At 39.3% G+C, this 16760-nt stretch overlaps 1 protein-coding gene across 1 annotated transcript; it reads left to right on the top strand.

Annotated features, from left to right (window-relative positions):
* The first annotated feature begins 6303 nt into the window (after window positions 1-6303).
* Window positions 6304-14627, top strand: LOC127094823 (uncharacterized). The gene is made up of 2 exons (XM_051033598.1): window positions 6304-7102; window positions 14566-14627. Exons 1-2 carry the CDS (start codon window positions 6304-6306, stop codon window positions 14625-14627), a joined length of 861 nt encoding a protein of 286 aa, XP_050889555.1.
* The last annotated feature ends 2133 nt before the right edge of the window (window positions 14628-16760 follow it).

Here is a 16760-nt window from a genome sequence, read left to right as displayed (position 1 = left end):
AAAACCCTAAAAAATAGAATAAAATCGATCTTTTTCATATGCATAATGATTTGCCTTGTTTGATTTCTAAAAGCTTTTCATATCCAAAATCATTATGCAGGTTGATTTCTAAACCCATTGAACATAATGACCCAACACCATCTCCCAATTTTGAATTCCCTGTATTTGAGGCAGAGGAAGATGATGTTGAAGAGATTCCTGATGAGATCACCCGACTACTTGAGCATGAAGAGAAAATCATTCAGCCGCATCTTGAGAATCTGGAAACAGTCAACTTGGGGTCTGAAGATTGTGTGCGAGAGGCAAAGATTGGGGCACTTCTGGAAGAATCTGTTAAGAAGGGGTTGATTAAGTTGCTACGAGAATATGTCGACGTCTTTGCTTGGTCGTATGAAGACATGCCTGGTCTAGATACTGATATTGTGCAACATTTCCTACCTCTAAAGCCTGAGTGCATGCCTGTAAAGCAGAAGCTCAGAAGAACTCATCTTGATATGGCAGTGAAGATCAAAGAGGAAGTTCAGAAGCAAAATGATGCGGGGTTTCTGGTGACTTCTACATATCCTCAATGGGTGGCCAATATTGTGCCCGTGCCTAAGAAAGATGGAAAAGTCCAGATGTGTGTGGACTATAGAGACTTGAATAAAGCTAGTCCAAAAGATGATTTCCCTCTACCACACATTAATATGTTGGTAGATAATACGGCTAAATTCAATGTCTTCTCGTTTATGGATGGATTTTCCGGATATAATCAGATTAAAATGGCACCCGAGGATATGGAGAAGACAATATTCATCACACCTTGGGGAACATTCTGTTATCGAGTGATGCCCTTCGGTTTGAAGAACGCCGGAGCCACGTATCAACGAGTTATGACTACCTTGTTCCATGACATGATGCACAAGGAGATTGAGGTGTACGTTGACAATATGATTGCTAAGTCAAGATTGGAGGCTGTACTCCCAGTAGAGGTGGAGATCCCATCAATGAGAGTCTTGATGGAGGCCAAGTTGACTGATGCTGAATGGGTTCAGAGTCGTTATGACCAGCTGAACTTGATAGAAGAAAAGAGATTGACTGCCATGTGCCACGGTCAGCTATATCAGCAGAGGATGAAGAAAGCTTTTGATAAGAAGGTCAAGCCTCGTGTGTTCCGAGAAGGTGACCTTGTGCTCAATAAAGTTTTGTCTTTCGCGCCCGATTCCAGGGGCAAGTGGACTCCGAACTATGAGGGTCCGTATGTTATTAAGAGAGCCTTTTCAGGCGGTGCTTTGATACTTACAACTATGGATGGGGAGGATTTCACTCGTCATGTGAATTCAGATGCAGTCAAGAAATACTTCGCCTAAAAAAGTAAAAACTAAATAGCTCGCTAAGTTGAAAGCCCGAAAGGGCGGCTTAGGCAAAAATGAGCGTCTCGGTGGATTGAAAATCCGAAAGGGCGATCCAAGCAAAAGTTAGAGACACAAAAAATATATAATAATGATATATGTATCCCGCTAGATTAAGTACCTCATCCTGGGGCAATCTAGGCAAAAATTAGGGATTTGGCAAGTAACTGCATCCTGACAAGACTTTGTCCTACAACTGTTGTCCGTCAGAGATCCTTGCTCATTATCAGCCAAAGCTTCAAATACATCAGATTCAGAATTGGTGGAGAAATGGTCATTATGTTCAATGTAGCCCTTTTCCAATATATATCACCAATTTCAAATTTGTAAAGATCTATGGAGTCTTGCCATTCGCAAACTACCATTCTATCAAAAAAATTTGAGCCTTTTATCCAATTATTGGCACTCTTATCTGTTTCTATTCAACAAATGTTTTGCATGTTTTGATTAAGAAAATATCATTGTTTTAAACGATCAAATTTTTTATAATTTGTTTTTAAACAAAGTGAACATTCACAATGACGAAAGGATACTTAGGAGATCCTCAGTGCTCTCCCAAGGGTGGTACGATCCCCAACAGGGTAAGATTTTTGTCCATATTCTTGGCATGACTGTATCTCCTCCCTCCGGAACCCCTTGTGGTTTATCCTACCAAGTGGATTGCTTGTTGAGAGTCACCTCTCTTCCCTTCAGCAGAGTAGCAATCTTTCTTCCTCGGCAGCTTGGATCTCTTTGGGCAAGAGCGGTATTTGGTGGTTGATCCCGATAAATCCTTTATCTCCTCGGATAGATTCCCCAGTAGAGTTGTTGGTGTGGTGGACCTTGTCTGTGATAACTCTCGTCCCCAGCTGGAATGATTGATGATTCATCCCCTGCAGAGTTCTTTGCTTCCTGGTATCTCTAATCCCCAGCAGATTGGATACTCCCCGGTGAACTTGGCTTTCTCTCTTGAGATGTAGTACCGGGTGGTTGATTCCTGGACCGTGTTGTGTTAGATATGTATGTTTGTTAGCATACATCATACATAAACCACGCATATTTATGCATAATTATAACATTCAGATATTCATGTTGCATTCTTTGCCATATATCGTTGTTTGCTATGTCCTGCTATTTGGTGATATACTTCCCCAAGCAGACGTGTGTGTCTGACCTCTCCATATAGAGTCAGCTCCATAGGCAGAAAGCGTCTATCTTTTCTTCCATATTCCCCACCGGGTTATATCCTCGTGGATGTTGATTGTTTTTGTTCCTTCCCAACACATATACTGGGATGGTTTTCCCCATTGAGTTATATCCTCACCGGGACAAGTCTTGATTTGGTGTGCCTATATAGTTTGATCCTAGATCGGTCTCTTGAGACTCTTTTCCTGTTTCCCCGTGGTAAATGAATAATTGCTCAATAATTATTAATTATTATCCCCGACGGAGTCTGTGGTTCTCTACCCTTATACCGGTGGTTGTAAACCCTATTTCTTCCCTTTTTGCAGAGTAACTATTTTTGCTCATCTTTAATTGGTGACAATTATCTTCATCCAATATTCGATGATGATATCCCCTCATCTGCTTGGATAATTGCCCTGATTAAACAATTTATCCCCAGCGGGTCATCTCTCGTCTACCTTGTTGTTGTTGGTAACGATTGTTTCTCCCCTGAATTGGTCATCATTATATACCTAGTTTCGGTATCCCAATGCCTTTTCTTTTCGGTCGATTTATCCTTTATTAACCCAGTAACCGGTTGTGGATAATCGTCCATGCGAGTATATTATCTACGTTCTAACGGTAATAGATAGTATATCTCATGCACTCTCGGGTCTGAAGCCTTTTGTTCTTCCCTAGTTGAGTAAGATTCGTATCCCCTTTGTGGAGTCGAATATCCATCCTATAATCGAGTTTGCTTTTAGCCCTCTTTTGGATGATGAGTGTTTTGGGAATATTCCCCAATTCACGCCTTGGTTGGTCACCTATTATATGCCCAGTAATCGGTATCCCTGGTGTTCCCTCCTCTCTGCTCCCTATTATGACTTTTTGTCCCCTGTGGAGTCAGAATCCCTGAGTTGAAGTATACCTTTTAGGTTTTCCTCAGACGTTTTGAAGTTTTGATATCTCTCACCCTTATACCGGTCTTGGATATTCATCTCTTCCTGAGCATGTTGTATCTCTCACCCTCATACCTGGCGTTCAGATCACATGTCTCCTTGAGCTTATTACCCAGTAACCGGTAATACCTCGTCCCGCTGCTTCCCCAAGAGTGTCCTTGTGGACATCCCCAGCGAAGTCCCTTAATGGATCGTTTTCATCCGGATTTTATCTGAAGTATCCGCTGTGGATAGTTTTTTGCTGTATTGGCATATTCCCCAATACATGCATCTTCGAGTCAGCTCGAGTCTTTCCATTGGATCTTTTCCCTTTGGAATTCTGTTCCCCACGCTTTGAGTCGTGACCTGCTCGCGCATTTTTATCCCTTTTCTATCCCCAGGAGAGTCCCCAGGGTCTTGGTCCCATGGAGTGAATTGCTCATATGGATTATCAGTGGCTTCTGATTTCTTTGCTTTTATGGACACATATCTCCACAGAGTGCTACCATTTTCCATACCTACATTTGCATCATGAGGTCTCTTAGGGACCAAAATTCGTCTCTTTGTTATTATTTAAGCCCATTCTACCCCGTCGAGACGAAGATTTTAACCTTCACTTCTCCGGCTAGAATGACCTTAAAAAGGGGCATCTGTAAGACCCCAATTTTGACCCTAAGATCCCTCATGGCATCATAATATTGCATTTGCATTGCCTCAAGGATCTTTAGCATCTTGGTTCCCTTTGCCTCTGGGTGGGACTCCTTGTGATTGGTTTGAGATCACCAAGCATGCTTGAATTATACATCATTGTTTCTCTTACTTTTGTTTACTAACCAAAAGCACAAAAATGTGTCACTAACATCTTTTGTTTGAAGCTTGAGTATCATCCAAGATACTTTGTGGGTTCTATTTAGATGATCAGTCAACACAAGGGAATGGCTTGAGATACTTCCAACAGGTTCAAATGGGGTCTATTCGTCAGTCAAAACGTTAATCTTGAAGGAGCAAAAGTTTGTTCATGAGCTGTCATGCTCGCTAGGCGAGCAGAATAGGTCGCCTAGCGAGTCCCAAGAAAAGCCACCAGAATCACCTACGCTCAGAGGAATTTCTTGAACTGTCATGCTCGCTAGGCGAAGCCCACGTGTTTAAAAAAAAACGAAAAACGAAAAAAAGAAAAACGAGAACAAAAAAAGAAAAAAAAGAAAAAAAAAAGAAATAAATAAATAAAATAAATAAAATATAACAGAAAATTTTTGGACTTAGGTCTCTCTCATTTGAGCCCACAGGTCCACAAAATTCAGGTTATAAATTCAGAGTTTCAGTGAAACAAAAGGCCATTCTATTCCTATTACCCTGGCAGGAAAAAGATAGTGAGAGAAGAGCTAACAGAGTTCAGAGCAACCTCCAGAGACTGAAGGGAACTCATCGGCAAAGAACCAATTCCCTCTCATATAAACCCTCAGATTGCTTTGCAAACCCAACCGGGCAATTCAATTTCATTCGATCTCTCCAGTCAGGTTTGCCTTATTCCCATTATTTTATGCTTTTAATTTGAATGCTCTGAATGTATGCGGTATTATGGGTGAATTTGATACCCTTTTGATGCATGTGTTTGACAAGAGGTTTAGGCCTCCTACCCTTGGTTGCTTTTTGTGAGCTTTTTATGATTTTTAATGGCATGATTCATGTGGTTACATTTTGATTTGGGGGCAACTCCTGATTACCCTATCTTGTTTCTCTAACCTGTTTGTTGAGTTTTTGTGAGGGCTCACATACTCTTGCAGGGATAGCTTTCTTGGTGTTCCACTTTATTTGTGGGGTACCACCTGGAGGTCTATTCCGATTGCCTGTACTGACTCACTTTCTTTGATGGTCTTTAGCTTGGAAGAGTCTTTGGGTTTCTTATTTATCTAATTGTTGTTACTTCGGATCTTTATCCGTACGGTAGATCTCTCGATCCCTTTACTTTTTCCGCATGTTACCGATTTCTTAGGTTTCGTATAGCCTCTCGTGGCATATCATTTAAGGTAGCGCGGTTCCTTCATCTAGGACTGCCTTTTCGCATGAGCATCCCTAAACACCCCAAACTCATTGATTTTTCTTCTCCTAAGAACACGTTATCTCCTTCTACTACAGGCGAGTAAGTCTCCAAAGGTCGAGCATCCGGTAGATTGCGTAGTCGTTCACCCCAAAACTCAATCCTTGCCCCGTAGTTAGTCGAACTATGTTTTGCTCTGATTTTCATCCCAGATGAGATACGTAGGCATAAGACGCGATGTCTTAGCGAGCACACTCCTCTTTAACCCATAGGTAGCCGAGCTACGAAGAATCTGATTCTCAGATTCAGATGAGATACGTATGCAGTGGATGCGACGTCCGTGCGAGTCATTTTCTTTTGACCCTTCTTTTAGTAAGTAGTACATTAGATAAACATACACGCTTTTCTCATCCCTTCAATCATGTTTGCACAAATAAATTGTCAAAAAAAAAACAACAACCTTTGCAACAAATGTGAAAAGGGCTCCCTAGGAGTACCTAAGATGCTTTGGGTGCCTAATACCTTCTCATTGCATAACCAACCCCTTTACCCAGATCTCAGACATTTTTACTAGTTTTTGATTCGATAAAACTTTTAGGTTTTTGTTCGCTTTCTAACCATTCCTTTGGATAAATAGAAGTGCGGTGGCGACTCGACTTGTATGATTTACCTTGGATTTAGTCAATATCTCTAATGGTAACGAATACCCCGCTACACTTGTTGTGCCTTGACTTGGGTTGCTCGACGCCTGAGACAATATATGATTTGCGACACTACTTTATTGATATCCAAGATGGATCCAATAAAGTACATATTTGAAAAGCGTGTTCTTGCTGGTAGAATTGCCCGGTGGCAAATGTTGCTAACCGAGTATGATATACAGTATGTGACCCAGAAAGCAATTAAATTGAGTATTTTGTCTGACTATCTAGCTCACCAGCCTGTTGAAGGCTACCAATCATTAAAGTTTGACTTTCCAGATGAATACATCATGTTTATCAGAGATTTTACTATGCCAGGCTTCGAGGTAAGCCCTGAGGAAGGCCCCGAACCAGGATCGCGATGGACGCTCGTGTTCGGCGGTGCTTCCAATGCCCGAGGTCTTGGTATAGGTGTTGTTATCACTTCTCCAACTAGTTTCGACATCCCCTTCACCGCTAGATTATGTTTTGACTGCACCAACAATATTGCAGAATATGAAGCATGTATCTACGATTTAGAGGCGGCAACCGACGTGAGAATCAAAATCCTTGAGGTATTCGGTGATTCAGCTCTAGTAATCAGTCAAGTGAAAGGCGACTGGGAGACTCGAGATAGCAAGTTGATACCCTACAAAGAGCATATCAGAAAACTGATCCCTTATTTTGATGAGATCTCCTTTCATAATATTTCTAGGGAAGAAAATCAGTTAGCAGACGCTCTAGCTATGCTGGCATCTATGTTCAAAGTCAAGTGGAAGAATGAGGCATCATCCATCCAGATTGACCACTTAGATGAACCAGCACATTGTCTAGCAATTGAGGCGAATCCTGACGATAAGCCTTGGTTCTATGAGATAAAGACATTTCTGGAGAAACGACAGTATCCTGAGGGTATATCCATTACCGATAAGAAAGCTCTGAGAAGACTCTCTTCTAAGTTCTTCCTAAACGGTGATGTGTTGTATAAGAGGAATTATGATTCTGTACTGCTCAGATGCGTGGATAGACACGAAGCTAGTACAATCATAAGGTCCATACACGAAGGCTGCGAGGGTGTACATGCGAAAGGCCCTGCTATGGCTAAGAAGATTCTTCGGGCTGGTTATTATTGGACAACGATGGAGGTTGACTGCTACAACTTTGTGAAAAGATGCCATAAGTGCCGATGTATGGTGATAAGATCTTTGTACCACCAACTCCGTTGAATGTTCTAACTTCTCCGTGGCCTTTTTCTATGTGGGGCATCGATATGATTGAGATGATCGAACCTAAGGCTTCCAATGGACATCGATTCATCCTAGTCGCTATTGATTACTTCACGAAATGGGTCGAGGTTGCTTCATATGCTAATGTCACTCGACAAGTGGTTACCCGATTTATCAAGAAAGAGATAATCTGTCGCTATGGGGTACCTAGCAAGATCATCACTGATAACGCCAGTAATCTCAACAACACTATGATGAGGGAGTTGTGCGAAGAATTTAAGATCGAGCACCACAACTCTTCACCATATCGGCCCAAGATGAATGGCGTCGTAGAAGCAACTAACAAGAATATCAAGAGAATCATCCAGAAGATGGTCAAGACATACAAGGACTAGCATGAGATATTACCTTTCGCTTTGCACGGTTACAGAACTTCGGTTCGCACATCCACTGGGGAAACTCCATACTCTCTGGTTTATGGGATGAAGGTTGTCCTACCAATCGAAGTTGAGATTCCTTCACCCAGGGTCATCATGGAAGCAGATCTTGATGAAGCTGAATGGGTTTAATCTTGGTATGACCAGCTGAATCTAATTGAAGAGAAGCGTTTGACGGCCGTCTGTCATGGTCAGTTGTACCAAAGGCATCTCAAACAAGCTTTTGATAAGAAGGTTCTTCCTCGGTCGTACCACACTGGAGACCTCGTACTCAAAAGATATTCTGCCATTCACTCAGACCCGCGAGGCAAATGGACTCCCAACTATGAGGGACCTTTCGTAGTCAAAAAGGCCTTCTCAGGTGGGTCTCTATTCCTCACAACAATGGATGGGGAAGATTTTCCCTCTCCAGTGAATGCAGACATAGTAAAAAAAATATCATGCCTAAAAAGAAATGATGAAAAGCCCGCTAGATTAATCTCCACAAGGTGAATTTAGGCAAAAATGGCTATCCCGATGGACCAAAAAATGATTTGTCCATGCAAAAGTTAGGTAATATATTTGAGGCTCTCTAAGTCGAAAACCCGAAAGGGCGACTTAGGCAAAAAAGAAGCATCCCGGTGGACAAAAAGAATTGAAAAATCCAGGCAAAAGTTAGGGATAAAGGCATTGACAATGATTCTTGAGTATACACGCTACAAGCTAGCTATCAGAGGGTCAAAGACCGATCCAGTCACCGTTAGTCGAAGCAAGGCCTTGGGGTTCAGATTATATGGTAGATTAAGGCCGATGTTGTAATCAATGGAGAAAATCATACAAAATATTTCCTATTGCCATTTCAATTATGTTTTCAATTTTTGCAACGTCCTCGTTAAGGGCGTTTGCATCCTTTGTACTTAACATATGTACAAATTCCATATCAATAAAATTCAATTATTCCATCCAATGTGTTGTTCTATGTTTTGTATTCAAATAACTGACTTGTCTTAATCACATAATGCCTTAAAATTCTAGGGAATAATAAAAAGCTACGCTAAAAGAGAAACAATCTGCATTACCGTTGAGATTCGATAAACCTGATAGGTGATTGGTGACTCAACAATAGTGTTGCTTAGATGCCTGTTACATCCAATTAACTGGGGCACCCTGGGGACTCCAGCCTTTCAGTGTTCCCTGACAGGCAGGGGGTTCTGTGATGGCAGCGTTGGCACCAATTGAAACTCCTCGGCTATCATGTTCTAATTCTTAATGACGAGTCGAAACACCGACCATAATAAAGACTCACCCCTACAAAAGCATGCATCATAAAAAATAAGCATACCCCATGCATAACATAAAACATATCCTCCACACTGGTAATAAAGCCAATCATTTGGTCCGGAAAATTTCGGGCACATAAGTATTTAATCCTCTTTTACCTTGAATACCCGAAAAGCTGCTGTAATTCTTGTATTCAGGTCCAAGAAGATTAAATAGGGGCAACTGTTGTACCCCTAAATTTGCCCTCCCATTTCTCACCTATGTATCTAATCACTTGACCAAGAGATGACTTGCATACATCCATAACTCATCCACATGCATCATTCCTCATGGCTTCAAAAGGAACTTGGGCCCAGGAAGCCAGGTTTCACACAGGTATTAAGGATCCAAAGGCATGGGTTGTTCACATCATCAGCACATCATGTGAAACCCTAATGATGATGGTGAATGTTTGACTTCAACAAAGTTGTGACTAGACAAACTAGGGCATTCAAAACCCTAATTTCTCAAGGCAAGATATCTTGGAGATTCCCTAGGCCTCATCTTGGCCTCCAAATCCCTAATCAGAAGATGGTAATCAAAGGAACTTGGTGGTTTGATTATGCATTCATTGTCAAGTTGCTTGACCAAGCTTGGAGTCGTGGCCTTAGTTCAAGGTCTTTGGTGCTATTCATTTGGTTGTGGACACATCTTGGGCCAGCAGAATAATCAACCTCTGTGTTTTAAACCACTTGTTGGTCATACCATTGGTTCATGGATACTACATCAAAACCCTAGTCTTGTGGTCTCATTTCGTGGTCTTGTTCATATACATTATCAATCAAGTTATTTTTTTTTGCAAAAGTCAAACATTCAAGCCAATTGTGAAACCAATGTCAATCATTTTTCAAAACCATTCCAATCCATTTCATCCATTTAAAACCAGTACATATGATTCCATACAAGAAAATACAAAAATTGCCATTTTTGACCAATTGTTGACTTTGGTCAACAGTTGACTTTTTGGTCAACTTTGACCAAAGTCAACCCAAAATCCATTAAACCCTAAATTCACCCATAATTGTCCATTGAATATCCATTTACAAAGAAATCATAAAGAAAATACAAAAATTGTCATTTTGACCAATTGTTGACTTTGGTCAACAGTTGACTTTTTGGTAAACATTGACCAAAGTCAACTCAACCTCTTTGCATCCTAAAATCCTAAGTCTTCCATCCTAAACCTTAATCCATCACTCCATTGTTCATGTTTGCTTGCTTCAATCATGAGTGCTTCATTTGCAAGTTATCCTTGGCCAACCATGTTTACGTTCATGCCATGCCTACAAGAGCAGTCAAGTTACACAAAAAGAGCAGGTCAAACCACTTCAAACCAACCAAAGTCATGACATCCTCAAGAATTCAAGCAAACGGAAACTTACATAACTATGGACCATGTGAAGTAATGTTATATGAACAAAAGCCAACAAAGGAAAACCTTGCCACAAACCATCCACTTTGTTTATGAACCATGAGACCTGGCCAGGCAACTCAACATACCAGCTTCAACCATCAGGCTTATGGACCTATCTGCAAACCTAAAACATGCCAAACTAATAACAAAAGTATACACAGTTAAGTGAGCCTACAAATTTGCAACCCATCCACACCTGCTACAAAAGTCATGACAAAACACAAAGTGTTGCTACAACATGTAACCAACTGCAGAACCACATTGATGCAAGCTACTGAATACAAACTCTTGTCATACAACATATATGACAAATTCAGTTATGCATAACATGAAGCAAAACCAAGGTAAGAACAACACAAGGCCCAGGATTGAATCTAACAACTCACAAATATCATACATGCTGCAGAAACTAGTACAAAAACATTGGCCAAGTTAGAGCTTTGAGCAGCATACCATTAATTGGTCTACAAATCCAACACCACACAACATATAAGTTCCAAACAAAGCATGGTACATCAATTGGCATTCAAAAACTTACCATGGTGTGTACATCCATCTACTGAAACCTGCACTTTGCAAGGTCTGCTGCAACATACTTGCTGCTCACTACCAGGATTCAACATCACAGGCCAACTGTGCCAAACCAAGACCATATCCTGCTACTTCATGAAGTAGACCATGCCAGAGATGTAGTGTACTGCAGGACCAATAAGACCATTTACTTACTGCAGTAAATTAGAATACTTTGTGAACCTAGCAAGACAATGTAATGCAAGGTTAGAAAAATGCATATGCTACATAAGACCAAAAAAAGAAAACCATTCCAAGCTGCAATAGAGATATGAACTACAAACCAATGGGGTAATTGGAAGCAGGGTTATGGCTCAACATAAATAGGCCAACCATTTGTAGTTTACAAGGCCCTGTTATGCTTTGACCATCTGCTACTTGACCTAAATGTTAACAACAATTGACATCACAAGCAAAATATGCATAGGGAGTTCAATAAAGTTTGATTTAGACAGGTTGTATATAAGTTTTCTTGTTACCTTTTTATGATCCAGTTGAACAACAAGCCAATCATCAATCCAAATTGCAATTACTACAATGAGCATATTAAAAGTACAACCTGCAACATGTTAAACATGTTACCAACCCAATTCCACCTGACTGCATCCCCCAAAACCACCTGAGTCTTGCAAGCATCATCCTGCAGCATTCCTGCTCATCATCAAGCCAAGGTATAGCAGCTGCATTGAAGTTCCTGGTGAAAATAGTCAGCTGAAGCAAATTGCCAAAACTCCAAAGCCATCAATTCAGACATGTGTTGCAGCAAAAGAAAACAAGGAAATGAATACAACAATGAGAGTGAGACCTATGGAACATCAATCATAGCCTGCATTAACAGGAGCATAAGCATACCAAGTGGAACATCAAACATAGCTTGATGTAACAGGGTACAAGTGATAGCCATTGAATTTCCCAACCAAGCACATCACAGGCCCTAAACAATTTGTCCCATGAAGTGGATTCAGTGAACATCAAAGTCTGTAGTGAGAAAAAGAGCATGAGCCATTATTAGAGCCATGAGAATTGATCAAAAAAAGATTGTATATGTTAAGCTTGCAATGTATTGAATTAAAACATAAGCTAAGCATCACTGAATGACCAGTTCAATAGGTTGCATCTAATTCAATTGGTTTAATCCTAGCTCTAAGGTTACCTGTTACAGCCAAAGAACCATCAATCTGTTGCTTCATCATTTCATTAAACTAACCTCACATGACCTCAATTCATTAATTACCAAAACCTCCCCAGTAGGTCATCATTCATAAACATGTTCAACTCCACTTAAACTAACCTACAATAGCCAGTCAAATCCATTCACTCATTAACCAACCTAAACTAACATAACTAACTGAGTTCTCATTCACTAACCAACTGAGTTTTCTGTTAACTCAGTGAGTCAAATCCAACTAACTCCAAGCCTAAATAACTAAGTCCAATCCAAATTCCAATCCAAAAATAATCCCCAGCCTAGACTCTATATAAACAGTGGATCATTCTCATTTTTGAACACTTTTGAACCCTGTGAATTTTGAGCAAGTTCTCTGCAAATTTTTCCTCACCCTCACCAAAGCTCTCACTCTCTCTCACAAGAAAGGCCATTGAAGCTTCAATTCAGCTAGAGCTAAGCTACTTCACACTCTGTTCTCAAGTTTCAGAAGAAGAAGGAGACGAAGAAAAGAAGAAGAAAGAAGAATTAAGGTCAGAAAACTCACCGGCGAACTCTCCGATCGTCTTCTCCGGTATGTCATTTACCATTTCTTATCGCTTTCTTGCTCTGAGTGTACCAGCGTGAAGTATTTAGGTTGAGGAGTGAAAACCCCATAGTATTGGAGATTAATTCAGGACAAACACCATTTAATTTGACTTTTAGTCGGCTAGGGTTCTTATACTTCTCCGTTCGATTCAACTAATCTTTGGACTATTCCCTAAATCCATTCCCATATTCATGTTTAGCTTATCTTGGTGCATCTAGTGGTGGTAACATCTTAATCGTAGGTGTCATACCCCAATTTTGTCCGGCCATATTTAAATTTTCGTAAATCTGATTTCATTTTTATTTTGCATCATATGCATAGCATGACATACATTTCATCATGAATAATACCTGAAATATCAGTCAGAATAAATTTATTGAAAATACAGACAAATTGGTTAAATCGTTTCTCAAGAACATGCAAAATCAGCGGGTAAAAAGTTTCAAATTTAAAATTGCAGACACCAGTATTATTAATCTACGGTTCACGTAGTTTAAACTGGTGTGCTCGTTGTATTTTTCAGCGGCTGTTTCAGGTTGCGTTTCGACCCGCCTGAGTTTTTTAACCGGTGCAAATTTATTTCAGAATTTGAAGAAACACTGTATTTTTTCAATAAGTATATTTTCTGCTGATTATTTAGTGTGTTCAATCTATTTTTTTGAGTCAATTTTTGTTCGATTTTTATTTATAATCAATCCTTTTAGTTCTTTATTCTAATATACAAATTAGAGTTTTTTTTATTATTATTATTATCTAAATTAAATTAATGTTTAAAATTTTTTAATAGATATTTTTTTTAAATAATAGATAATAAAATTTGTTAATAAAATAAATGTGTTTAAATAACATTGGATTCCTTTTTGTTTTCTTGCAAGTTGACAGCTAGCACTCACCTCACAATTCCCACACTCACACGTTTTCTCACCTGACACGCACCACTCTTCTATCTCCACATGTTTCACACACATTTCTCTCAACAAACTCCCTCCTCTCTTCCACGTGGCCAGCTGGCAACCTCTCACTATCATCTCTCTCTCCTTCTTAAAATGCCCACACGTCTCTCTCACCCAAACAGACCTTTAATCACTCATTCAATCACTATTTCCTCTCTCTCCAACAGAAAGCAAAAAAAAAACTTTTCCTCTTCATCTTCCACATCGACCCCACTCATCACCTCACACCTACTACCATCACTCTCTCACCCACAAAAACGTGACCACTCTCTTCCCTCTCCATTCTGAAAAATCAGAAAAAATAAAAAGGAGATTCATTCATCTCTCCCTCACCATAGCTACCGCCATTCCTCCGTCATCATCACCCAACCTTCATCTTCTTCATCACAACCACCCACCTTCGAATCGCCTCCACCGTCAAAACGTCGTCTTCCTCATCCTCTTCCACACAACCGCCGCTCACTTCACAACCGCACTCCAACATCGTCCACCTTCAACCTTCACACAACAACCCTATTCTGCCATTCCGACTCTCATCCGCCGCCGATTCCGCCGATCGCAAACCGCTACCCAGGATTCGATCTCGCCACGGCTCAACCATATAAACCTCTTCCTTCCATTAACGCAACACCATAGCTTTCATCCGCAACCCTTAAATTCATTGACTCAACATTTTTATCACCACCAAATAGATAAGTTAATTCTGTTTGTTTTTTAAGCAGGTGTCATCCTTGAAAAGAAATTAACGGTTTCAGTTTCGGCTTTACGTCGTCACACCGCCTAAGGATCGACCACAAGGGGGTTTCAAGTCTGAAGGTTTGTGGAAGATCATGGTGTGCTCTTTGGACTGTTGAAAGAAGAAGGCAAGCGGTAGTCGGAATCACCAGATCCAACCAACAACAGGGGTGACGCGAGAACGGCCGGTAGTCCTGTTTTCAACACAGCAAAAGAAATTTTGTTGTGGGTGAATATCTATTACTACCAACAAGTTTAATTCCGGCCAACATTGCACTTATTGGGTAATACTTCGACTCTGAATTTTTGCTTAAAATTATGCTGTCTATAGAGCCAATTCGTGTTGTAAATCAAACTTCTAGTTCGCATTCGCATTGAGCTTGGTTTGTTTCATTATTGTTCAGAGTGAATTTGAAAATGCCTTGCTGTATGGTGTTAAAGTTTGCTTGTGTTTTAATAATAGGATTTATAGATAAGTTTAAATATCCAAACTATCATATGTATTTCTGCTCCAAACACCGGTTTAAGATGATTGATCAATTTGAGTTTTAATGGCGTGTTGGTTTCTATTGTAGAATCTACATTCTGTAAGTGTTGGATTATAATTATGAGTGTTGATGTATGGTTTTACAAGCTTTGTTGAAATGGTTTCTGGGTGTTAGTATTATTTAAGTTGGTTGGGTATTATAAGGAGTTTTCATGTTGTTTTAGGGCGTCACTGGGTCGAATCTTTTTTCCCCTTAAGTTTTAACTCAGAATGAAAGTAGCAAATAGGCTTGTAGCATGATATGAATACCTTGCTGATGCGTGACCATGATTTTGGCCAATTTCGTTGAAAACTAAAAAAATCAGTTTATTCCCCCATTAAAATCATTTTTCATGGTTAGTAAGATTAACTAAGCAACTCTTATCAATTAATTAGCTTTAATTAAACGAGTTTAATTAATTTAATTATGCTGATAGAATATACCTATATTGATTGATGTTGATAATTAACTGCTTGAATTAGATAATTTATTTATTTTTTTATTATTATTTATTTTATTTTTAATTAATTAATTGGATTGTTTAATTATCAATTAAATAACAAAACAACTTAAAATCAATGTTTTCAATAAATCGAAATTTGATCCAATGCCAAATAATCCGTTTCAAAACTCAACTAAATTCACATTGATTCGGATTCGAATTATTTTTGTACAATTTTTTCATAATTTAAACTTGGATGAAAAAGATATAGGAAGCGTTCGCTTCACTATTTCTCAAGCATTTGAATAATTGGCGTACGCCACATTGCTCGAGTTCTTGTCACCCGATTAAACCTTAAATACTAATTCAAATCACTTTTCAAAATCAAATATAATTTCTAAATTCAAATTATTTTCAAACCATAACATTTCAAATCATTTCTTTTAAATTAACTATAAATTCTACAACCATTTAATTCTAAATTTTCAGATAATAAAAGGATAGGAGGCGTTCGCCTCATTATCTTTCGATCATTCGAATAATTGGCGTACGCCACATTGCTCTAATTTTTGTCATTTAATTAAAACATCAAACCATAACATTTCTTTCAAATCAACTACAAATTCCAAATTCTTTTAATTATTCCCGATAATTAAGGATAGGAGGCGTTCACCTCACTATCTTACGATTATTCGAATAATTGGCGTACGCCATATTGATCGAATCTTCGTCATCAAATTTAAACCACAATTGAATAAACTCAAATCACCTTTTATATCAAATACAATTTCACAAAATAAACTATATAACTTAAACTTCAATTGAGAATGGGAGGCGTTCGCCTCACCATCTTGTGATTATTTGAATAATTGGCGTACGCCACATTGCTCAAATCATCGACTTATCAAAATCCAAAATTCAAACTATTTTCGCAAATCAAGTACAACGTCTAAAAACATATCTTTTATAAATTAAACTCCGGACGATAAGAGATGGGAGGCGTTCGCCTCAACATCTCTCGATTATTTGAATAATTGGCGCTCGCCACATTGCTCAAATTATCGACTTTCGACTAAAACACGCTAAATAAACTTGGATAAGGGAATAGGTGGCGCTCGCCTCACTATTCTTTGAAATAAGCAAGTAGGAGGCGTACGCCTCACTACCGTGCACGTTCAACATCCACAAACAAACTTTCAAAATAATTCGAACG

Source organism: Lathyrus oleraceus, chromosome 6, assembly GCF_024323335.1.
Source record: "Lathyrus oleraceus cultivar Zhongwan6 chromosome 6, CAAS_Psat_ZW6_1.0, whole genome shotgun sequence".
NCBI classification, from domain to species: Eukaryota; Viridiplantae; Streptophyta; class Magnoliopsida; order Fabales; family Fabaceae; genus Lathyrus; species Lathyrus oleraceus.
This window is presented reverse-complemented; position numbering and strand designations above follow the sequence as displayed.

Excerpts from the sequence above, each read along its gene's own strand:
- LOC127094823 (XM_051033598.1), top strand. The coding sequence starts at position 6,304 with ATGGATCCAATAAAGTACATATTTGAAAAGCGTGTTCTTGCTGGTAGA. Across the intron at positions 7,103-14,565 it reads GAAACGACAGTATCCTGAGG|GTGTCATCCTTGAAAAGAAA; the intron begins GTATATCCATTA and ends TTTTTTAAGCAG.